The 26,017-nt window shown below is 38.2% G+C and overlaps 1 protein-coding gene and 1 non-coding gene across 3 annotated transcripts in view; both read left to right on the forward strand.

Moving 5' to 3' along the window:
• Elp1 (elongator complex protein 1) overlaps positions 1–26,017 on the forward strand; it is a 316,851-nt gene that overhangs the window by 245,004 nt on the left and 45,830 nt on the right. For both annotated transcript variants that reach the window (XM_089103865.1, XM_089103866.1), the window contains exons 15-17: positions 1,444–1,540; positions 8,057–8,168; positions 16,909–17,060. In XM_089103865.1, coding sequence (XP_088959991.1) covers positions 1,444–1,540; positions 8,057–8,168; positions 16,909–17,060 — 361 coding nt within the window. The remainder of the gene's footprint in view (positions 1–1,443; positions 1,541–8,056; positions 8,169–16,908; positions 17,061–26,017) is intronic.
• TRNAT-AGU (transfer RNA threonine (anticodon AGU)) lies at positions 6,263–6,336 on the forward strand. The gene has a single exon. It is a non-coding gene; the product is annotated as a tRNA-Thr (tRNA).

Below are 26,017 nucleotides of genomic sequence, written 5' to 3' on the forward strand. Positions count from 1 at the left end.
CAAAATAAATCTTATTGGCAATATTTTTTTTTTTTTTTTTTTTTTTTTTTTTTTTTTTTTTTTTTTTTTTTTTTAATAAGCCTGAGTCTCATATTTGCAACAATTCAGAAGATAAAGACTTTCGGAGGCTCAATTCCAAAAAACTTGAACTGGCTAAATAAAAATTAAATAAATAATTTTGTTGGGTTGTAAAGGAAAGAGAATGTAGAATCTAGGACTGGTACTTTTGGATATAGGGGAAGTTTCAAATCCATTACTAATGCTTTCGAGATAGGAAAAGTTGGATGTATAAAAGACGTCTTTATTTCTAAAAAGTAAGTTTGAAAGGAAATTATATTTTGGATAAGGCTCGTACGCAGGGGAGGGGATCAACTTTTGAAAAGTGCCAAAAATAAGCGAATATGCCAATTTAAGAAAAATATATTGTAAATATATTTAAATTATTTTAAATGTTTGCCAAAATCTTGATATTGCCAAAGGGTGAGCCCAGATTCGTATGTGCGTGCCTGTTTTTGCTACCTCAAAGTTAAAACCTCTATACCTCCGCACAAGGGAGGATCAATTTCCTTCAACATGGGCCCATAGGACCCTTCAGTTTTGAAAGAGTGGGGAAAAACAGAAGGAATACTTCTTCTTGATCTCGATCCACCCCTCCCCGGGGAGACGGGGAGGGGTGGATCCACCACTCCCCCGGGGATCCACCACTCCCCCGGGGAGATATTTTTGTACTTATGATATTTTTGACGTATGTAAATGCTTTTTTGGTTCTTGAAAGAATAGTCTAAATCAGGCGTATAGGTGGGGGCTCTGGGCCTATCTCTCTCCCACCCCTTTCCAAAAAATGTTACGTTTTAGAATTTTTTTGTATAATTTCTTTGATTTTCCGAACAATTATCGGATATAGCTTTGTATACTATAATTATTGACAGCTCTGTATAACACCAATTGGCATAATTTAGTAGCATATGATGTCATATATGCTACTATATGATGTCACATATGATGTCATATAATATTTATTTGCTAAAAAAACTGTTACTATTAATCAACTCAAATTGGGAAGCAGGGGGCTCCAAAGACCCGGCAAATAAAAAGGACAGAAAAAAGTTATACCACCCTCTTACAACCAATTAAAATGTATGTTATTTATAAGTCTAACTGCGCTTCTGTGTACACCTTGGGCGTCTTTTTGCTATGATGATTCGTTTTTCTCACAAATTTGTGCCCCTCCCCCAAGAAAAATTTACCCCCTTCCTCGTATGGAATTTCTGTGTACCCTCTTGGTTTTAACCGTGAGTAGATTTTCTGTATCTGTATAAATGTAGTTAGTGAGTTGCTTTTTTCTAGTGTTTAGCATAGGATTTGCCAATTATCTATTAATTGATTTGCTATTAACCAAAAGATGATAATAAATGGGAAAAAATAATCATTTCTTTGTTTCAGAGGAGAAGACGTATCTTATGCAGAATTCAGTTCTCAAATGTCGAAAAAGACATGGACGCCAAATAAAGTTGACTACATTTGTTCTGAACTTAGGAAGGTAATATTCTATAGCCTTGAATTTTTTTTTATTCCTGATGCTACTCATAGTGAGATAATCAAAAGATATTTAACTTGAAGATTTTTCAGCCTTCTTCTTCTTCTGTAAACAGCAGTTGGAGTCCAAAATAGACTCCGTTTTGCTTCTATCAGGTTTTCTTTTGATTAATCAAAACAATAATAACTGTTTTTCATTTTTTATACCTCCAGCATGAAAACAATACTAACGAATTTTTTTTTTTTTTTTTTTTTAGACATACAATTGTGAAGGATTATAATCTTCTTGGTTAAAAGAAAATAACAGTCTCTTGTAGATAATTTGGTACTTTCGGATAAAAATAAATTCCCACAAAAATAATCATCAGAAATAAATCCAATTCGCAGAAGTTTTACTTTTCCTCGAATACTTATCTTTGTAAAAGCTATACGAAGCTTGGTTCCCTTGACACCTAAACCTGGCCCTACCCACTCACCTCTTCAGTCCGAAACAGGGAAAATTACTCCAAAATACGCACTCTTAGGAAACGTAACAACTAAAAGGCACATCCACCGAAGCTCATCAGGGGAGACTAAGTTATTTAACCGAAATTTGAATTCAAACATTGAAAAGGATGCACTACTACTACTAACAACTCACTGCAGAACCAAGCCCCCTGAGGCCAACACAGCTACGTACACTTCACAGGAAGTTTCCATTTCTCTTAAATCTTTCTTTACGAAATCTTCCCCTTTTAATCGTGGACGATCTGCTTGACTTTTAGACCTAGACGGTTGGCCGAAAAGGACAATCTGCCAATTTGTCCTCCGCAGAACGTGCCCTAGCCATCTCAGTGTTTCTGTCATTATTGCCCTAGAAAGCGGGATTGAACCACACTTTTCGTACAGCCTACTGTTTGAAATATGGCCAGTGACTGCATACCCAAAGCAACCCGTAGGCAATTTCTCTGGAAAATATGTAGCAAATCTTCCTCCGTTTTCTGAGCGCCCATGCTTCATTTTCATATTCGACCGCTGTCATTACCGTAGCCTTTCGACTATTCTAATCTTGGTTCGCAGACTTATCTTGTCCTAAGTTGAAAAGGATATGACTAATAAATTTCTTTTATTGATCCCCCATTTTCTGACTTCATCAGTTTTGTCTTATTTTTATCTTCTTTTTATCTGTTATGCGGTTTTTACGATTTTCCTCACAATTTTTTAAATGTCAAGTTTTTTTTTTAGAAACGCGTCCATGTGTTATCTATCTATCTATCTACTCCCTTTAAGCGTCACATTAATATGTATTTCAAGAGCAACTTAGGTCATTTTTTCTCAGGGGTGATTGCGTCCCACATAGAACGGATTGAGTTGACGGACCGATCGAAGCTCCTGGTCCGATCGAAAATCGGTCTCCTGATACTATATACACGTATATATGTATTTAGGGGGCTGGTGATGTAAAGGTATTCCACAGGAGATTCAATTATGAGTGTTAAGGAGGCGAGAACCCGGGAAAACATTGAAGATTTATGGTCTAAACTTTCCAAAATTTTATTTCCAAAATTCCAAAATTCCAAAATTTATTTCGTTCGACATTTTTTTTCCAAATTCAAACCACTTATCATATGAAACAGGCAAAGCTAAATCATCTGCAGGAAAAATTTATTTTCCGAATATTGAGACATTGTTGCAAACAAAGCAAAAGCATTTCAATTAAGTTTCTAATTTTTGTCGTTTATTTATTTTCCTGCAAAAAAATATGTCCTCACTCTTTGACCAGTCTTTTATCGTATAATCTTTGATTAACAAGGGGGTGGGTTAATGCCTATCAAGCGGTCTTTTACGAAGACTTGCTAGTTAAATAAGACAAAGGGTATTCTATATAGCTAGAGCAAGACAAATGGCGTATCACCCGAAATTACTTGTCTAGTGGAAAATTAATTAAAAGAATTCTTGCATTCTTGTATTTATTGTATTGGTTATTGATATAAGTAACGCTGTAACAATTTTTGAATGAATGATTAACTTCTCTGAAGGAATGAAACTTCTTATTTTTAAATTAATCACATAAGAAGCCCTTGCTTTTGTTGCTATAGTATAGCGGGTGTGTACGCTTAATGTGTTAGGTACAATTATTCTGCATATTATGTAGTAAAAATTTTTTTTTAACTTCACGCTGTCCAAATACTTTACTCCACCCCTCCCACTAATCAACCAAGGTCTGAACTCAATTCACATTTTCAATTCACAATTCACAAATCACTAGACTGAAAAGCAACCAAGGTCTGAACTCAATTTACATTTTTAGAAAAATTCTTTTTTTAAAAACTGCTTTCAACCTTGTATTTAAAAACTTCGTCAAAGCTGAACAATGATGAGGGTAAGGTTTTACCCTCCTGTTTGACTTGTTATTGTCTTCGAGCCTTTGTTTGGTCCGTTAGATACACTGTTTTGAATTAGGAATGTCAGGCCAAGCAGCAGTTACATTGTAAAATTGAACGGCCAATCCACGCAGACATAGGAGACACAGAAACTTCGTATATGTCACTCAATTCAGCACAAAAAGTTACGTGAGAAGCTACCCTTAGCTCAAAGTCGAGAAAAGGCGTAGGTACACTGTTTTGGGGTTTGACAGCCATATTCATATGCACACGAAATGACAAAAGCCAAAATAAGAAATGCTAAGAAGAATACCAGCAGAAACTGGGGGGGGGTGTATGGAAACTTCTCACTTTAAAACTGAAATGCAATATTGATTATGAGAATTTTCGAATGCCAATTCCTCTTAACCTACTCCCTAGTGCTCAGGTGTTACCATGCCTTCATGAAGGGGGGTAAGTTCACTCCCTAGATATTCTAGTCTTGGAACAGTCTGGAAAGCATGGACAATAAAACCAGCGTAAATTGAAATTTTATTAGATCCCTAAGGGGAGAGGGTCCAGACCATGGGTGCCCATATGGATGGGGGGTGGGGGCTGGGGGGCACCCTCCCCCCTCCTGGCTGAGTGATGCTGCCTTATTTTTATAATTTTGTTCTGAGATTTCTATTATATAGCATTAAAACTGCCAATTAGACGAGGTTTGCCCCCCCCCCCCTGGAATTCAGCTTATGGGTGCCCATGGTCCAGACAGACTCTCATTTCCTTCTTTCTGTCCCTGTCCCTAATAAAACCCAGTGAGCTATAACATATGTACACAGGATGGGGGACTTTGCGCCCTTACCTCTTCCAGAAATCTGGGGATCTCTATGATTTTATTATAATTTCTTCTGGTATTTGTTAATTACTCAGAACACACTCAAGAATTTTGATCTGCAAGATCTGGCAAAAACGGTTTAGCTATCTATATTCGGACACAATTAGCTTAGGCTCAGTGGAAAACTACGTTGTAGGTATATTTTCATTATACTGCTTTGTTTCAAGCAGATTGGCTTTTAATTTCAGAAAGGCTTAGGTCTCTCAAAGGGATACTTTCTTATTCAGGGGCATAATAGTTTCAGGCATAATTCAGGTCTGGATTATTCAGGGAGGCAACCGCCCCCCAGACCCCAGTTTGCCCCCAACTGAAATCTAGCGTTTTCAAAAATCTTGTCAAAACGAAGATAGGCCTAGATAATTCCAATATCCACAAAAACTGATCAGTTTTCTTTAATATACCTTTGCCTTTATGGTACTATATGGCTCATTTTTCATTTTTTACTGTCATTTTCACTTAAATTGAGAAGATTGTCTCCAACTTTGCCCCCCGCCTCTTCTGAAAAATGAGCCATATAATACCATAAAGGCAAAGATATACTAAAGAAAACTGACCTGTTTCTCTGAATACTTGAATTATGCATGCTAATCTTAGTTTTGACTAAGTTTTTTGCAGAAACAAAATTTCAGCTGGGGGGGGGGGGGCAAAATGACGCTTTTGGGGGCAAACTTTGGTCTGGAGGGGGAAATTGCCCCCCCCCCCCCCCTCCTCCCCTGCCCCATAGCAAATTACGCCCCTGAGCCCAAGCCAAGCACTTTACCATGCACCACTCTTGTTTTAACCCGTAAACCCGTAAATTGAACCAACTCTAACGAAATCAAGAAACGGAAAAAACACATGGGAAATGTACAGTTTGTGCTGTATATTTGCATCCTAGGGGGAGGGGGGTAAAGTTTAGTGAAATCGCAGCTAAAATGAAGGTAAATTTTTATCAAATCATATTATTGACTTAAAAATAAAGTAAATATACCACTCGATGCCTTTTTTTATGCTCTTTCCAAATATAATAATCATTTTTGTCGGAAATGAATTTTGCCCCCACCCCAATATAGACTAATTCAGGATATATATTTGCACATTATGGGTGGGGGGGGGAGCAAATTTTATTTCTGATGTAAATGGGAGGTAAGTTTAAACTTTACCCCCAACCCCCTAATATGCAAATATACACCCTGAATTGGTATATAGGGATGGGCGTAAAATTCATTTCCGACAAAAATGATTATTATACTTGGAAAGGGCATAAAAAAGGGCATCGAGTAGTATATTCACTTTATTGGTAAGTCTATAATATGATTTGGTAAAAATTTACCAAAATGCAAAACGTGTGAGAACTGTCTCCTTCTCAACAGCCCTAATTCTTGGCTTATACCGAATGTTGGGATTAGCTTTCGGAAAGAGCTTCTTCCTCCCTCATATGCCCATCTATTTATCTTTTAAAAAGATTGCTTGAAATTTCAATCGTTCCGCAAATATTTAGTATATACAAGGCGCCATGGCTTAGTTGGTTAAAGCGCCTGCCTAGTAAGCAGGAGATCATGGGTTCGAATCCCATTGGTGCCTCTTTTTTGGAAATTTATTATTTACTAATTATGATGATGGAAGAGACGACTATATTGTATTATTTATAGGTAACATGTCGGAATTTTATTTTATATTTTATTTCATCAGACGTTGATTCTGGAGCTTCAATTTTGTATCTATTGATTTTCCAAATTCCTGTTATTTCTACTGCCTCCATTAGAAATAGTTTTTTTTAACCTCATTTACGTATGGTAGAGATTGTGTGCTACGGTTCAGCGAATACCATTGAAGGTTGGAGAGCAATCCAATAACGTATAGAGCATTTGCTTCTAGAAACGATTGCTATATTTGACCGCAAGTCTCGTTTCGTTTTTTGTTTAAGGCGTGTTTTCACATTCGTAAACCGACACCGTTTTCTCCAGTTGTAATCGCAGGAAATCGTATAAGGCCGTCATACAGATAATGAAAATAGATATTTTTTGGTACATATATCCGTGCAAAGCAGTTTCAGTTGATCAGTTTTATCGTTGCTTCGTGCTCAACATGCTTATTTCTGGAGCTAAATCAATTCCTTGGTTAATTTCCACACAAAACAAAAATTTTGTTGGGTGAGGGTTCCCTCTATCATGCAACCAGAGTCGTTCAAAGGGGGAGAGTAAGGCAAGCTGCCCCGAGCATCGTGGCGGGGTCTGTGGCTGGGGCTTGTCCCAGACCCTAGGAACGGCCCTGCATGCAACTTTTTTAAAATCAGAAAAGGAAAGTATAAAATTTTTCCTCGCACTAACTGCAGATTAGTTAATGATAGTAAAATAAAATGCTCTCTGCATGATTTTAAGTTCTGTTTGAAACAAAGTGTTTACGGGAATTTTGAGGCTCAACTCTCTGGATTTATTTTGTAAAGAATATTCAGAAAGTTATTACCCATCCCCCCCTTAACTCTCTGATATTTGTTGAATAAAATCTTGAATTGGAGGAGAAGTACGGTAGACCGGGTTGGGGTTAGAGAGGGCTTGGTGGGAAATACGGTCAGAAGTGCACAACTATGTTAGCATATGATGGACAGCGTGAGGCCTTTTCGTGGTACTCAAGCAATTATAGAATTAGAGAGAAACATCGAACCATCATTAAAAATTTTTTTAATGAAATTATTAAATGAAATTAATGAATCATTAAAAAATTATTAACATTAAAAAATGTTAACTTAAGGAATCTTTTGCCTCCATGGGCGGATCCAGGATTTTTTTGGGGGGGGTGGGAAATAGGCTGATCCGATAAACTTGTGTTAGGAGCAAGTTTATTTAACGTAAACTTGCGTTAATTAAGTAAATTACACTGCTTTAGACTATGTTAGGGGCGCCCCCCCCCCGCCGTGCCCTCTCCCTTGATCCGCCACTGTCTGCCTCTCCTATCCCCTCGCCCCAGAAAAACCAAAAGATACAAAAATTAACATGCAACCTTTTTGACAGCAGTCTAACAGTTCGATTTTATTCTTTATTTTAATTTAATTATAAAGTTTAAAAACGAAAAACAACAAAAAAGTCAAAGACGCGCACATTGAGGTATCTATCTCAAGGGATTCAAATTGGTTAAAATAGCCAAAAACAGTATAAGCGTTTGAAAAATAAACGAAAAGAACGTAAATATCACAAGGTTTTGATCAATGAGGATTTTGCGTTATTGTATTGAATAAAAATGTGCCCATTTTGGCAATGTGCCAATGGGCAATGTGCCCATTTTCTGTATGAGTCTTTTTTTTCAGATTTTTGAAAGACGATCCATTCGAAGCTACATTTTACCGATTTTAACCTGTTATGTAAAAATGACCAAGCCAGATTATGATGGTGCACTTAGACTTATTTTGGAGTTGAGACGTAAGTAGATTATTGAATATAATAATAATTTATTTTTGACCCACTAACATTATAAAAAAAAGGAGTAACAAAAGAAAGTAAAAGGAAAAGACATACAAAACAACATCAAATATAAAAAAGGTACTTGTCTAGAATCCAGAAACCACGCGAGAAGTGAAGTTTCATTAATGCTAGTGAAAAAACAAAATAGGATGAAAATATAGTAGTTTAGAAACAAATTTGGGCTATATATTTGCAAATTAGGGGTAGGGGATAAATCATAGTATATATTAAATATGTAACTTAACCTAGGTACCTTTTATTCCCCCTAAACCCCAAGCAACTAAAGTTTAAATATAGTTACTGGAGTGAGAAACCGTTTGCTCAATCACTATTCATTGAAAACAAACCGGTTATAATCGCACGAGAGGAGGAAAAGAACCTAATAGTAGTAATAATAATATTGATGACGCTGTTGTAAAGGTCCTAAGATCTTCCAAGCATGGCGGAACTGTGACAAGTATTGTGGCGACTCCGCCACCTGAGGCGGAACTGTTGACACGCGTGACGCTCCGATATGTACATCAGGTCGCTAAAGGGGGTGACCCCCTGCCTGACCTGCAAAAACTTGAGTAAATTTTATCTTTTATCTGACCTCAGAATTTTGATCTGTTTATTCGACTTGACTTTGTATGTTTTTTTTTTTTTTTTATTGTCTCAGAATGCTTTATTGTCTCTTAATGTTACTGTCTCTGAATTGTTATTTGTTACTTGACTCAGAATGCGAATTTGGCCTTTAAAGTCTAGTGATAGTTCATTTTGGAAATAGATCTTATCTTAAACTTGTTCACTTCGACAGTTGAACTAGTGGTAAATGAGTAGTTTATAAAAAGGTATTATAAACGTTCTAAATTGTAAACACATAAAAACAGAGAGTGTACTTTAAAAGATATTGTGACTCAAAAACTTTCGCTCTTCTTATTTACCTAAACTTTTATACAGAAAAACTAATGAATTAATTCATTAGAAACCTGCTTACAGCAACACGGAAAAGAAAAGGTGGAGTACTGAAAGAAAAATTAAACCAAAATAGTATCTAAATGTACAACAAAATAAAAAAGAGATATATTATAAATAAACACAGTTATTGTCACTTAAACCTCAAGGAGGAATTTCAACGGCGAGGACACGTTTCCCTGTTTCTCTATCAACTTTTTTTCTAATCCAGGGACAAACAAAATAGGGTCATCGACGTAATATTTATTCAAAACAAATGTGTTTGGTAGATACAGTGGGAGGCACAGCCAAAATTTCTGGCAACATAGGTTTAAACGAATACGGGGATTATTTGAATTTTTAAGCCAATGCCATACTGGGGAAAGGTAGTTGAGAATAAACGAGCCAAAATAAGCCAAAATTAAATCTAAATTTAAGGGCTAACAATTGTGCGTAACTTATTGTGCGTAACAATTGTGCGTAACTTAAACGTAGCCTAGAAATAACTTCGTCAATCACGAGAAGCTTTGAGCCTCTGAGATCATCTCCATTGTGATACTGAGATACTTGAGTTATGGATCCATGAGAAGCCTTCTACTCCTTAATCAGTACGAATAAAGATTGTGGGTGGAGTGAAGTTTTAGGTGAAGAAGACGGATCGAAAACAAGAAAGTTGGTCTTGAAATATAGCTGGAGCACCCACGTCTGGGGGCCATAAATTCAGGCGGAGGAGGTGGAAGGCCCCTCTGATGTGCACTGGGCAGGGCCCATCGGCGTATGGATACTTCCCGCCAGTCACAAAACTTCTCCCAGCAATGGGAAAATTGCAGGTGATGCAGGACGCCAGAAGGGCGCATTATCGGTAGTAGATATCGCCGGCCCCTGCTAGGGATGGGGAGGAGTGGCTTACCGCCATCCTGAAATTAGCCAAGAAACCTCTTTTCCTATAAAATATGAAGTACAAACGATCAAGAACGAGAACCAATACTACCGCGTCCGGGGCAACCGACGAAGTTACCGCGTCCGGGGCAACCGACGAAGTTACCGCGACCGGGGCAACCGACGAAGTTACCGCGACCGGGATAACCGACGAACTGACGACCCAGAATCTCCCTTTAACAGTGTTGACACCTCCAAACCCGGAGGCTATGCTTTCTCCTAAATTTATTTTATCTATTGGAACCCTGAACGTTAGGACGCTTGCTAAACAAGGCAAAATAGATCTTGTCCTAAATGAACTAAACCGATATAAATGGGATATTGTGGCACTTTCAGAAACAGACCTCCCAAGCACTAGTGAAGAAAGGATCGGCAACGCTAGTCTGATAGTTTCTGGTAGAACCGATGGCGTCCATCGCCAATGTGTTGGCTTTTTGATGTCGAGTAAGGCACGAATATCACTGATTTCCGTAACGCCTGTGTCAGAACGGTTGATTATGATACGAATGAAAGGATCCCCGATCAACATCACGATCATACAAGTCTACGCTCCTGACTGCAGCAAACCAGATGAAGAGTCTGACAATTTCTACCTTCAACTGCAAAGCTTAATTGACGCAGTTCCTAAAAAAGACCTTATTGTTGTCATTGGCGACTTCAATGCTATTGTTGGTAATGATTCTGCTCCAAATGAAGATGTTATGGGTAAATTTGGCCTTGGACGACTTAACAAGAGGGGCAAACGCCTCATTGAATTTTGCAGAGACAGTGATCTAGCCATTACCAATACTCTCTTCAAACATAGAGAACGTCGTAAGGCGACATGGACTTCGCCGGATGGAAAAATCCGTAATCTTATTGATTACGTGCTCGTCTCTAGGCGGTGGAAATCATCTGTGCTAGATACTGTCACCCTCGCAGGTGGCGATTTCGACAGCGACCATTCCCTGGTCATGTCTGCACTAAAGATACGCCTGAAATCTTCCGCAAAGCTGAATAATAGACCCGCTCGTTTCAACACACATCTTCTCAAAGACCCTCAAATTCGCCAAACCTCCATCGATGAACTGTCTACTCAAATATTGGACCTTCTTTCTAATATTTCTGTAACTCTATCTAAAGAGGATATCGATAAACTGGTCACAGACTCCTCTAAGATCATCAGCAAAGTAGCGATGTCCACCCTAGGAACCAAAAAGGGTGATAAAAAGCCTTGGATAACAAATGAAATTATTTTATAATGTACTGAGAAACGAAAACACAATAACAGGTCAGACAGAGAGAGCAGGGACAGATATAAGCACTTGAAGCGTGCTGTAGAAAAAGCCACCCGTAGAGCCCATCGCAACTACATTAAAGACAAATGTGAACAGTGTGAGGCTGATTTTAAGAGAGGCGATTCATACTTCATGTATAAGAGAGTTCGTGAGCTAACAAGCAAGAAAAGCCTCAGTTCTTGTACACTGCTAGATAAAAATGGCTCTCAGATACAAAGCACAGAAGGTATCCGATCGAGATGGATGGAGCATTTCAAAGAAAAGCTTAATCCTGATATCTTTCCAAACTCTGCTGTCCTGGACCTCTTGCCCGTTACTGTCTCAGATCCCAGCCCACCTCCTCTCCGTTCTGAGGTCGAAGATGACATCCAAGCGCTGAAGACTAACAAGGCCCCTGGCCCGGACGGGATACAGGCAGAACTGCTGAAAGTCCGGTGTGAACCACTTATAGATCTTTTCCACAAGATTGTATCCGGTGCCTGGCAAAAGAGTCATTTCCCAACTTCTTGGTGCGAAGCCACAATTGTTCCACTACACAAGAAGGGGTCAAAGGCAATATGTGATAATTACCGTCCTATTAGCCTAACAAGTCAAACTGCCAAGATCTTCACCCGAATTATACTCCAACGGATCAGAGCCGCGTCATCCTTAGTCATCCAAGAATACCAAGCCGGTTTTCGCCCTGGGAGATCGACCGTTGATCAAATTTTCACTGTTCGCCAAATTTTAGAGGAATATCTGGAATTCGGTCGCGGCCTGTATCAGCTCTTCATCGACTTTAGGCAAGCATTTGACCTTATTTGGAGAAATGGCCTATGGCATATCCTTCTCCATTACGGAATCCCACGAAACCTAGTAGATCTTATCAAGGATATGTACTCAAAATTTGGGAGTCGTGTGATGACTAATGAAGGTCTCACTGACAGTTTCCAGACTTCCGCAGGTGTCCTTCAAGGATGCCTTTTGTCTCCAGAGCTGTTCAACCTTTTCTTCACAGCAGTCTTATCCCTGGTGGAGACAACTTGTGGCGCACATATAGGGGGTGTTCAGATAGATAAGCTAGCCTACGCCGACGATATCAACGAAATGGCTGAAACACCCGAGGATCTACAAGCCGTTCTTAACGACGTCTTCGAAGCCACTAGTTCTTTTGGAATGATCATAAATGTATCAAAAACAAAGGCTATGTGCTGCTCACGAAAGCCACAGTATACAGTTAAGCCAGACCTGAAAATTAATGGAGAGAGTATCCAGTGGGTTGAGGAGTTCCCTTACCTCGGTAGTCTGATCACCAGCGACAACAGTCCATCAAAAGACATCAAAAGACGTCTCGCCCTCGCGAGTTCCAGTTTCAAGGCCCTTATGCCCATATGGCGAAGCAAGGATTTGTCTCTGCGGCTTAAGACACGACTTTTTGATACCCTGATCATCCCCATCGCAATCTACTCATGTGAAACATGGACACTGAAGGTAAATGACACCCGTCGACTTGCAGCATTTGAAACTAAGTGCCTCCGCCGCATCGGCGGGATCACTTACCTTGATAGAATCTCAAATTTCGAACTTCTCGAGCGCATTAAAGTACAACAAACAATTCTCATGAAGATCCAGCTCCAGCAACTTCAATGGCTCGGTCACGTACAACGGATGAGTTGGTCCCGTCTCCCGAAAATCACCTTTGAAGGCCAAATTCACGGTTCTCGTCCTCGTGGTCGTCCCCCAAAAAGTCGTCCCCCAAAAAGGAAGGAAAACTTTGCACCTCACCGCCTCTCGGACCTTCTTCACCTAGCAAAAGACCGTGAAGCATACAGAAGGCACATCCACGCCGTTACGAAGAAAGAGGCCCCAAGACGACCTTCAAGGACGGATGGGACTTAAGTCAAGTAAGTCAAGTATGTAGAAGCTCAATAATGGCCTGTTGGTCAATGAGTGGTGTTTCAATCAAAACTAAGTCGTCCGCATAATATAATAGGTGCAAGTTCAAACCATCAACGTCTAGCATAACTCGAAATTTATGTCGAGTTATGCTTGACATTGACGCGTTGAGAAGTATCGGGATTACCTTGCCGCAGGCCACGATACAGCTTAATCGCTGATGAAAATGAACTGTCAGGAAATTTAACACGAAGCTTCCTCTTTTTCTTCTAAATGTACATTTGATATATCAAAAACCAAGCCGATCATCAGATGAACAAAAAGTCTCTTTTTTTGCCTTCAACATCAATACAATCTTTACATAACTTTTTTTTTCTTTTTTTCTATTCAATTTTTAAGGAATATAATACTCTTGGTTAACATATAAAGAACGAAATAAGACAAGAAAGGGAAATTAAGAGACGATCTGCAGTATCTACAGTACGGGTTATCCGTTTTATTCCATTCAGACTCTTCTTTTTCTATTAGAGCTGTTTGACTACCAAAACCATTTCAAAAATCTCACTGAGCGTGCTAGACACCCTGACTGGTCTGTATCTAGAACACAGGTTCCTATTCTTCCCTTTTTTCTAAATCTTCGAAACAAAACCAAGGCACAATGATTTCGGGACTGTACTTGTATCAAGACAAATCTGGAATAGTAAGACGAGATGATCAATCAATAGACCGGAACTATTCCGAAGATGCTCTGTCACAATTCCGCCGAAACAAGGTGTTTCCCTCTCTTTAACTTTTTTATAGCTGATGAAACATCACTTTTGGTAATTACCAGATAGTGATGTTGTCTTTGTAGAATTTATAAATAGTTCACAAGTTTGAGGGCACTTTTGGCCGGGAGCCAGGGGCACTTAGCTTTGAGCACGTCACTGTAGGACCTAGCCCATTGCCCACTGCCCACTGTAGGACATAGCTCTTCTGGGATATTAATGGAAGAGTCAGAAGTGGTTTAGACTACTGAAAGATTTCCGCATGAAGTTAGGTCTATCTTTAGCATCATCGACGCACGATTGGCTTCTTGGGCCTTAAGGTTAATAATTGTTTTGAGCTGGTGAAATACGTCGCCAGAACGTGGTTAGTCACATTCTCGCCATAATGAGCCCCAGAACTTAGCAAAAGGTTTAGCCTGCTTCCCTATCAGTGAGTGATCCCTACCTAGCTTTTTTGTTCCTGGCTTAAAGAGGCGAAAAGGAACTGAAGCCTGCTGGGCTGTTTTCTTGGCGTGTGTAATTTCCGTACAGCACATGTCCAATGCAGTAGAATCTTTTACACCGTTCAAAAGTAACTGAGTACTTTGATTTTATTTTAGATTTCGTCACAAGTTTCTCTGTAGGAATCGATATTCGTCTTGTTCCACTAGACCTTAGTGCTCAATATTGTTTGTAGCTCCTGCATTTTGAATATACGTATAAGGAATTGTCAGTATGGCTAACCAAGAATCCTTGACAAAATTATTTCGGAGAGCTTATTGTTTTACCAGATCGCACTGAAAGTCGACACAGACTTTCACTTTTCGGTTACCAGTCCTTACCAAAAAATGCGAAAGGCGACCAAAAGCTTGGGAGAATCACCGCTCAGATAAAGGAGTGTTTATATTAGTATGTAAGTAGACCATGCTAAGGACTAAACCACTTGGCCCAGAGAGTTCAACTGTAACATACATATTCAGAAGATTCAACTTTTTGACAGTTCAATGAGCAGTCAACAATAATAGCTGTCCCTCAACTAGGCTTCCCACGAACAAAAAATTGTTTAGCTTCGTGTATGAGCAACGTTTGTTTCGACAACTGTTCAAACAGCCTGAAATTACCTCAAGTCGGTAGATGATTCTACGAAACACAATGTTATATTAATGGCAAAGAAGCCTTAAATACTCCAGGTTAACTGAGTTATGCCAATAATGTTTGGAGAAAATATGGATAAACGATTCGTCTCCTGGCGGGCTTATGGTCTTCTGAGGCTGCTTTTTTCATTGCATTTTTCACTGACGGACACTTCATGCTGCATCAGGGATGGGTGTTGTGACCTTTCGGACACAGTGCGGACTTTACTGTAAATTGACTTGCATTGTGCATCCTTGGTAGGCACATGAAGACCAGCATAATTGGGACACCCTAATTTGGGGACACCCCAAATTGGGGTGCTGTTGCAAGCCTGAGCAAGGTAGTCAAAATCTTGGCGCTTAAAACAGTGCTTAAGGATCTCTTGATAAGGGTCGACCGTAAAATGTGAGTAGTCCACGAAAATGCCGCAAATAGTTGCTTTGTCTTTACTGTAGCTTGAAGTGTAACTGCTACTAAACTGTAGTTTGACATTTGCTGAGTACCGAATTTCGTTCTGCGGTCCTATGTCAATTTTAAATTGTTGTTCAACATGCCTGAGACTCTAGACAGGCATGCCTTTCCAAAAATTAACAAACAAGTATATGTCCAATAAGAGAATCATATTTACTCCCGCCATTTACCCTTGCCACAGCCATTTAAACATTTGCCTCTCAATTATTCGGACTATCTGTCTTGGCTTGTCTCTTTCTACAATTAGCCAATTCTTGATAAAACCTACTGCAAAATACTTGATAACTTCAATTCAAAATCTCGAAATTCAAGGGACAACGATTTTTCTTCGAATTACGTATAATTCGACTTGTGCATAGTTCGAGTTATAGAAGTCATTCTACATAAACCTAACTTATAAAGGTATCGAGTTACTGTGATAAGCCAAGGGAAAATTCAAAATACAGAAGTACAAAATTGCTAAATTTACTCCCTATAGCTATTACAAAGTTAAGAATAACTTTATCAATGTATTATAGACTTGACTTTCAAATGTAAATAATAAATTTAGTTTGTTAGGAATTTGACAGCTGAACATTAACTGAACCATATAAAAAAATATGTCAAACAAAAATAATGTATATCAAAGTTTACACGTTGCAACCTTCGTGCTGGGGTTTCGACTAATAGTGGTTCGTTGAAAAAACTTCGAGATACAGAGGTAAACTTTGAGTTGTGGAGGTAAAGGGAAAATAAAATTCAGCTAATCTACTGAATGGTACTTATCTGTTATAGCCACCGCACTCAAGTTCTTGGTCTGACAGAACCAGTTTTTTTATGTAGTTTCTTTCAGCTTAGCGTGAGAGACTGAATATGCACTACAATGTATATTTTAATTAAATATTTTAGTTCATATTTTCGTTACTGTAGGTTAGAAACCATTTAATATAATGCGCTCTGGGGGGCTTGATTTCCATAATTCTCTGTTTAATTTCTATAATTTTGTTATTATAGTAATTTATTTTCATCATACTTAGGTATATTTCATTAGCATTAACCCAACTTCACTTCTTGAATGTGTGGCTATAACAAATATGTACCTACCGAATTTCGAGTTATACAGATGATCTTCGTCATTTCGACCTACAGAGGTAAATTAAAACCGCAAAATTATTTCGACATACGCATGATTTTTCCTTCGACTTAGTCAGGTTTTTCCAAGGGCATTGAAAATAATTCGAGATATCGAGGATTTCAAGTACTTGAGGTTCAAGTTATCGAGACTCGACAATATTATAAAACCAACTTATCCTTAGAATACAACCATTATTAAATGATTTGTAGGCAAAGAAGAGGAAGACCCATTGGCTCCCAAGCTCTTTTTGGAAAGTTTGAAGTATCTTCTGGTGCTAGTGGATGTGGAAACACTGTACCGTAGCTCTCTTGGAACCTATGATCTCAATCTTGCCCTTTTAGTTGCTGAGAACAGCCAAAAGGTACTTATTTACATCGATTTTACTTCTTTAATGTTAAATACTATTAGGCAAGATTAGCTAGTTTAGCCTGACTAAACGGATATACTTATTTTTAGGTCGTTGAGATGAACAGCTAGGGTTGTATCCAGTTTTTTTTTGTGTGTGTGTGTGGGGGGGGGGGTCTTGCAAAAGTGTTTTTTTCTAGGTGGGTGGCTACAAAAACGCATCAAGAATTTGTTTATATTCATTTTTGTTATGTTTTTATGAGTCGGAAAAACATTTTTTTTTGGGGGGGGGGGAGGAGGGGGGGGTCAAAACCCCTATCCCCTTTGATATAGCCTTGTGCAAAGTGGTTTGAATTCATGAAAATGTCATGTTGTTGAAAATGTTGGAAGTCGTCATGAAAATGTCATGGGTTAGGGGGTCAATGTTGTTTGTTTTTTTTTACAAAGATACCACAAGACATTTTCAATATCTAGGTGAGGTATTTTTGTGTTTTTTTAATTTTTTATGAAAATGGCAAAAAATTCTTTTTAAACTCTAGTGTGGAAAATTGTCCCCTCCCCCTGCCCCCCTCTAATTGGTCCCATCTGGATATGAAGCGTGGTAAATCAGTGCCGCCACATTAAATCTTTTCCCATTTCTTTTTTATTTTGTTTAAAAGCAAGGCATTATGGAGCAGTCTGGGTGGCCCTTGGGATTTTGGACACCTTGTATACCCTAAAACTGATTGAACAGTGGGTATCATCTATTTTTTTAAATAATTTTTGTCCAATTCCTGCCGATTCACAATTAAGTTTCTTATTGCATATCATTCTTTAAACCTTTAGTTCAAAGGTTCCCTAACTTTTTTTTCTCATAGACAACTTTCACAATTTCGGTGGTTCTGGTGGACCCCCTCTCCGTGATTTATTTCTACCGTACTCCCAAAACTCGGCAAAAAAGCAGTGGCGAATCCTGGGGAAGGGGAGGGGCGTGCCCCCCCAACGTAGTCTAAAGTAGTGTAATTTACTTAATTAACGCAAGTTTGTGTTAATTAAACTTGCTCCTAACGCAAGTTTATCGGATCAAGCTATTTTGCCCCCCCCCCCCTAAAAAAATCCTGGATCCGCCCCTGAAAAAAAGTGGACCTAACTATGGAAATTTTCGCTACACCTGTGTTCCAATCACGAATTGAAAGTTTTCGAAAAAGAAAGGGAGAATTTATGGGATAATTTATTAATTGGTTGTGCTGTGAGTGGATGTCGAAAAAGTAAAGTTGACCAGTCAAAAGAGAGATCCCAACCCCACTTTTTTTATATCTACTTATAGCACACATGACAATCAATTCTGAGTTATCTTGTTTAGAAAACTCCCTATTTGGAGTGGTAAAAATAAAAATAAAATTAGTATCCTGTGTTGTGTTTATTCAATTATTTAATTGTTAAACTATTAGTTATTATTTTTTTATATTACATTGTAACCTAATAACAGTCGTAATATAATTAAATTCAATAAATTAACATACCTACTTCAATGATAATCACAAGTTATAATTTTAACGAGAGTGAGACACTTGATGGATTGACAACAAAACATCAATATTTGGGTTTAACTTTGTTGGGAATAACCACAAATTTCCCCATTTTGTGATATTCAATCTGCTTCTTTTTCTTCAGGTTTGTAACAAAACTAAAACTTTTTTCGACAAAATATGACAAGAGAAATGCTACCAAAAGCTTTATCGTAATTCCCCACAGTCCATGATAATTTGGTTTTTTCTACCTATAGCCAAAATATTGGACATTGTTTTTTATATTGGCTTTTTTAAATTTCAGCTTTAGCTCCTCATTGGTGCTAAGCTTGAGTGGCGCCTCTTGTAGCATCATATTCTCCATTTCCGTTTCTTCAAATGGATCTATGATTCATTGTGGTATTCCCATTATCGGAGTATCTTCAAATCTGATCATGCAGGTCATCCTACAAGGCAATTAATGTCTAAATATACTGATCCATGTATTCTACCTGCGATAAATTTAGAGAGACGATTTAGACGAGTTAACGAGAAAATTCTCGTTAACTGTTAAGTTGCTTAATAAATTTTCAGCTTTAGCTCCTCATTGGTGCTAAGCTTGAGTGGCGCCTCTTGTAGCATCATATTCTCCATTTCCGTTTCTTCAAATGCATCTATGATTCATTGTGGTATTCCCATTATCGGAGTATCTTCAAATCTGATCATGCAGGTCATCCTACAGGGCAATTAATGTCTAAATATACTGATCCATGTATTCTACCTGCGACGAGTTTGGAGAGACGATTTAGACGAGTTAAAGAGAAAATTCTCGTTAACTGTTAAGCTGCTTAATAAATTTTCAGCTTTAGCTCCTCATTGGTGCTACGCTTGAGTGGTGCCTCTTGTAGTATCAAATTCTCCATTTCCGTTTCTTCAAATGGATGTATGATTCATTGTGGTATTCCCATTATCGGAGTATCTTCAAATCTGATCATGCAGGTCATCCTACAAGGCAATTAATGTCTAAATATACTGATCCATGTATTCTACCTGCGACGAGTTTGGAGAGACGAGTTAGATGAGTTAACGAGAAAATTCTCGTTAACTGTTAAGCTGCTTAATAAATTTTCAGCTTTAGCTCCTCATTGGTGCTAAGCTTGAGTGGCGCCTCTTGTAGTATCAAATTCTCCATTTCCGTTTCTTCAAATGGATCTATGATTCATTGTGGTATTCCCATTATCGGAGTATCTTCAAATCTGATCATGCAGGTCATCCTACAAGGCAATTAATGTCTAAATATACTGATCCATGTATTCTACCTGCGATAAATTTAGAGAGACGATTTAGACGAGTTAACGAGAAAATTCTCGTTAACTGTTAAGCTGCTTAATAAATTTTCAGCTTTAGCTCCTCATTGGTGCTAAGCTTGACTGGCGCCTCTTGTAGTATCAAATTCTGCAGTTCCGTTTCTTCAAATGGATCTATGATTCATTTTGGTATTCCCATTATCGGAGTATCTTCAAATCTAATCATGCAGGTCATCCTACAAGGCAATTATGTTTAAATATACTGATCCATGTATTCTACCTGCGACGAGTTTGGAGAGACGAGTTTGACGAGTTAACGAGAAAATTCTCGTTAACTGTTAAGCTGCTTAATAAATTTTCAGCTTTAGCTCCTCATTGGTGCTAAGCTTGAGTGGAGCCTCTTGTAGTATCATCTTCTCCATTTCCATTTCTTCAAATGGATCTATGATTCATTGTGGTGTTCCCATTATCAGAGTATCTTCAAATCTGATCATGCAGGTCATCCTGCAAGGCAATTAATGTCTAAATATACTGATCCATGTATTCTATCTGTGACGAGTTTGGAGAGACGAGTTAGACGAGTTAACGAGCAAAATCTCGTTAACTGTTAAGCTGCTTAATAAATTTTCAGCTTTAGCTCCTCATTGGTGCTAAGCTTGAGTGGCGCCTCTTGTAGTATCAAATTCTTCATTTCCGTTTCTTCAAATGGATCTATGATTCATTGTGGTGTTCCCATTATCGGAGTATCTTCAAATCTGATCATGCAGGTCATCCTACAAGGCAATTAATGTCTAAATATACTGATCAATGTATTCTACCTGCGACGAGTTTGGAGAGACGAGTTAGACGAGTTAACGAGAAAATTCTCGTTAACTGTTAAGCTGCTTAATCAATTTTCAGCTTTAGCTCCTCATTGGTGCTAAGCTTGAGTGGCGCCTCTTGTAGTATCTAATTCTCCATTTCCGTTTCTTCAAATGGATCTATGATTCATTGTGGTATTCCCATTATCGGAGTATCTTCAAATCTGATCATGCAGGTCATCCTACAAGGCAATTAATGTCTAAATATACTGATCCATGTATTCTACCTGCGATAAATTTGGAGAGGTGATTTAGACGAGTTAACGAGAAAATTCTCGTTAACTGTTAAGTTGCTTAATAAATTTTCAGCTTTATCTCCTCATTGGTGCTAAGCTTGACTGGCGCCTCTTATAGTATCAAATTCTCCATTTCCGTTTCTTCAAATGGATCTATGATTCATTGTGGTATTCCCATTATCGGAGTATCTTCAAATCTGATCATGCAGGTCATCCTACAAGGCAATTAATGTCTAAATATACTGATCAATGTATTCTACCTGCGACGAGTTTGGAGAGACGAGTTAACGAGAAAATTCTCGTTAACTGTTAAGCTGCTTAATGAATTTTCAGATTTAGCTCCTCATTGGTGCTAAGCTTGAGTGGCTCCTCTTGTAGAATCAAATTCTCCATTTCCGTTTCTTCAAATGGATCTATGATTCATTGTGGTATTCCCATTATCGGAGTATCTTCAAATCTGATCATGCAGGTCATCCTACAAGGTAATTAATGTCTAAATATACTGATCCATGTATTCTACCTGCGATAAGTTTGGAGAGACGATTTAGACGAGTTAACGAGAAAATTCTCGTTAACTGTTAAGTTGCTTAATAAATTTTAAGCTTTAGCTCCTCATTGGTGCTAAGCTTGAGTGGCTCCTCTTGTAGAATCAAATTCTCCATTTCCGTTTCTTCAAATGGATCTATGATTCATTGTGGTATTCCCATTATCGGAGTATCTTCAAATCTGATCATGCAGGTCATCCTACAAGGCAATTAATGTCTAAATATACTGATCCATGTATTCTACCTGCGACTAGTTCGGAGAGACGAGTTAGACGAGTTAACGAGAAAATTCTCGTTAACTATTAAGTTGCTTAATAAATTTTCAGTTTTAGCTCCTCATTGGTGCTAAGCTTGAGTGGCGCCTCTTGTAGTATCAAATTCTCCATTTCCGTTTCTTCAAATGGATCTATGATTCATTGTTGTATTTCCATTATTGGAGTATCTTCAAATCTGGTTGTGCGGGTCATCCCACAAGGCAATTAATGTCTAAATATACTGATCCATGTATTCTACCTGCGGCGAGTTTGGAGGGACGATTTAGACGAGTTAACGAGAAAATTCTTGTTAACTGTTAAGTTGCTTAATAAATTTTCAGCTTTAGCTCCTCATTGGTGCTAAGCTTGAGTGGCGCCTCTTGTAGTATCACATTCTCCATTTCCATTTCTTCAAATGGATCTATGATTCATTGTGGTATTCCCATTATCAGAGTATCTTCAAATCTGATCATGCAGGTCATCCTACAAGGCAATTAATGTCTAAATGTACTGATCCATGTATTCTACCTGCGACGAGTTTGGAGAGACGAGTTAGACGAGTTAACGAGAAAATTCTCGTTAACTGTTTAGTTGCTTAATAAATTTTCAGCTTTAGCTCCTCATTTGTGCTAAGCTTGAGTGGCGCCTCTTGTAGTATGAAATTCTCCATTTCCGTTTCTTCAAATGGATCTATGATTCATTTTGGTATTCCCATTATCGGAGTATCTTCAAATCTGATCATGCAGGTCATCCTACAAGGCAATTAATTTCTAAATATACTGATCCATGTATTCTACCTGCGGCGAGTTTGGAGAGACGATTTAGACGAGTTAACGAAAAAATTCTTGTTAACTGTTAAGTTGCTTAATAAATTTTCCGCTTTAGCTCCTCATTAGTGCTAAGCTTGAGTGCCGCCTCTTGTAGTATCACATTCTCCATTTCCATTTCTTCAAATGGATCTATGATTCATTGTGGTATTCCCATTATCAGAGTATCTTCAAATCTGATCATGCAGGTCATCCTACAAGGCAATTAATGTCTAAATATACTGATCCATGTATTCTACCTGCGACGAGTTCGGAGAGACGAGTTAGACGAGTTAACGAGAAAATTCTCGTTAACTGTTTAGTTGCTTAATAAATTTTCAGCTTTAGCTCCTCATTGGTGCTAAGCTTGAGTGGCGCCTCTTGTAGTATCGAATTCTCCATTTCCGTTTCTTCAAATTGATCTATGATTCATTGTGGTATTCCCATTATCGGAGTATCTTCAAATCTGATCATGCAGGTCATCCTACAAGGAAATTAATGTCTAAATATACTGATCCATGTATTCTACCTGCGACGAGTTCGGAGAGACGAGTTAGACGAGTTAACGAGAAAATTCTCGTTAACTGTTAAGTTGCTTAATAAATTTTCAGCTTTAGCTCCTCATTGGTGCTAAGCTTGAGTGGCGCCTCTTGTAGTATCAAATTCTCCATTTCCGTTTGTTCAAATGGATCTATGATTCATTGTGGTATTCCCATTATCGGAGTATCTTCAAATCTGATCATGCAGGTCATCCTACAAGGCAATTAATGTCTAAATATACTGATCCATGTATTCTACCTGCGACGAGTTCGGAGAGACGAGTTAGACGAGTTAACGAGAAAATTCTCGTTAACTGTTAAGTTGCTTAATAAATTTTCAGCTTTAGCTCCTCATTGGTGCTAAGCTTGAGTGGCGCCTCTTGTAGTATCGAATTCTCCATTTCCGTTTCTTCAAATGGATCTATGATTCATTGTGGTATTCCCATTATCGGAGTATCTTCAAATCTGATCATGCAGGTCTTCCTACAACGCAATTAATGTCTAAATATACTGATCCATGTATTCTACCTGCGACGAGTTTGGAGATACGAGTTAGACGAGTTAACGAGAAAATTCTCGTTAACTGTTTAGTTGCTTAATAAATTTTCAGCTTTAGCTCCTCATTGGTGCTAAGCTTGAGTGGCGCCTCTTGTAGTATCGAATTCTCCATTTCCGTTTCTTCAAATGGATCTATGATTCATTGTGGTATTCCCATTATCGGAGTATCTTCAAATCTGATCATGCAGGTCATCCTACAACGCAATTAATGTCTAAATATACTGATCCATGTATTCTACCTGCGACGAGTTCGGAGAGACGAGTTAGACGAGTTAACGAGAAAATTCTCGTTAACTGTTAAGTTGCTTAATAAATTTTCAGCTTTAGCTCCTCATTGGTGCTAAGCTTGAGTGGCGCCTCTTGTAGTATCGAATTCTCCATTTCCGTTTGTTCAAATGGATCTATGATTCATTGTGGTATTCCCATTATCGGAGTATCTTTAAATCTGATCATGCAGGTCTTCCTACAAGGCAATTAATGTCTAAATATACTGATCCATGTATTCTACCTGCGGCGAGTTTGGAGAGACGAGTTAACTAGAAAATTCTCGTTAACTGTTAAGTTGCTTAATAAATTTATATTTTCTGAGAGAGAGAGAGATTTATTCTAAACAAACAAACAATTTAACATAAGTTTAGCGGCCACCTTAAGAAGTAAAAATTTGTCCAAGGGAGTGGCAAAAATACACTAACAAAACAATAAAAAAAATAACCTATCTATATCACAGTCCCCAAACAGCACCACAAACCTTACACCTTAACATCTTCATTAAATTTACTATCATATTCATAATCGTCACCCCCAGGATCCATAAATATTTACCAATATCATTATTAAAAAAAAAAAAAAAACTAAAATTAATACTTACTAAAAAGCATAAAATTGTGAGAAAAGCTAAAATTGTGCCCTTTGTTGTTTTTTATTTTTTGAATTGAAGGTACCCTCTTGCAATTGTAAGCTAATATCACATTTGTTTGAACAATGTGTAATTGTTCAAACAAATGTGAAAAAAATAATGTGTAAGAAAAAAAATCACAATTGTTTGAACAAATATGTCAAATATGCGATGTCTATCTTTAAATTGATCAGATTTTTTGGGGTTTTAATTTGGGTCTTTACTTTCGAGAAACTCTAAAACTAATTTAAAAATTGATTAAAATCTTTCTGATCATGCAACTTTCGACAGGTTCAGTATCTGACTGCGTACTTTAGTATCCAAGAGCAATTGTTGGAAGTCGTCATCATTTTCGTCATACAATTCTGCAAATAAACATGTATTAAATACATTGTTTTTTATTTTATTGACTGCATTAATCATAAATTGTAGCGATTGGTGTCGTTTGGTGACACAGTGTGTTATGATTACCATTTTTCAAGTAACAGTCGCTGGTCTTCTTAAAATATCAGCCCACGTTGATAGGTGAAGTCAAGCCAACATTTGAGTTGTTCACTATCTGAACCAGGAAAATTTTCGTGGACCCCGTTTACGAATTGTGAACCCCTATTTGTGTTGCACCAACGAAGATCCCCTTCGAGTCTACTCTTGATCCCTGTAAGTAAGTAAGTAAGTAAGTATGACTGTACTAGTCCCTTAAGGTCCAAGCTGGCGGTGTTGATCTCCGTTTCGTGGCACCTCAGCCAGGAAGTGCAGAGGGGGGCTAGGGGCCAGCCATCGTGTGGTTTCGCACACCTTTCCTGCTTACGTTCCCCAGATTTCTTCAAGTACTCATTTAGAGCTGGGTCGACTCTGTTCAAGCTTACAGAATCACGCTACTGACCCCGTCTCAAACCAAATAATCGGCAACGTCAGGAATCGAACCTGTGCCGCTCGCACTAGCGATTCCCAACCCAGCACGCCAACCACTTAGCTAGGGGCGGCTGTTGACCCCTGGGGGTCCTCCTGGACCACTTTGGGAATCACTGCTTTAGTTAGACAGTGATATTATAGCAGTGGAAATAGCTCACCGATGATTTTGTCCTGACATGCCCATTTTGTGTCTATGTGTGCTATTTTGTGGCATTTTATGTGCGATTTTGCTTCAATTTTAGAGTATGTTCAAAATAATAAAAATATGTCATCGGTAAATAACATAAGACAAACTTATCATGGTTGCCCCCTAAGGGGAAACTTAGCACAGAAGAAATTTTAGCCGGTAGTAACCGAAAATTTAAAAATGGCTTTGAAAAGACTGTCAAGCGAGGAAGAATTGATATTTGAACCCGATTCAGGGACGGTAACTATTATTTCCATTAATCTTCATGATAAAAGTTCATTGCGAAAGTAAATTTATTAGAATAAAAAAAAAGGCTGAAACCCCACGAAATAGTGTGAGATGGAAACGAAAACTGCACCATTGGAATCCTCATAACTGAGAACCCCA

This window comes from Artemia sp. Qi Xiang Cuo, chromosome 18 (genome assembly GCF_049724085.1).
Source record: "Artemia sp. Qi Xiang Cuo chromosome 18, ASM4972408v1, whole genome shotgun sequence".
NCBI lineage: Eukaryota > Metazoa > Arthropoda > Branchiopoda > Anostraca > Artemiidae > Artemia > Artemia sp. Qi Xiang Cuo.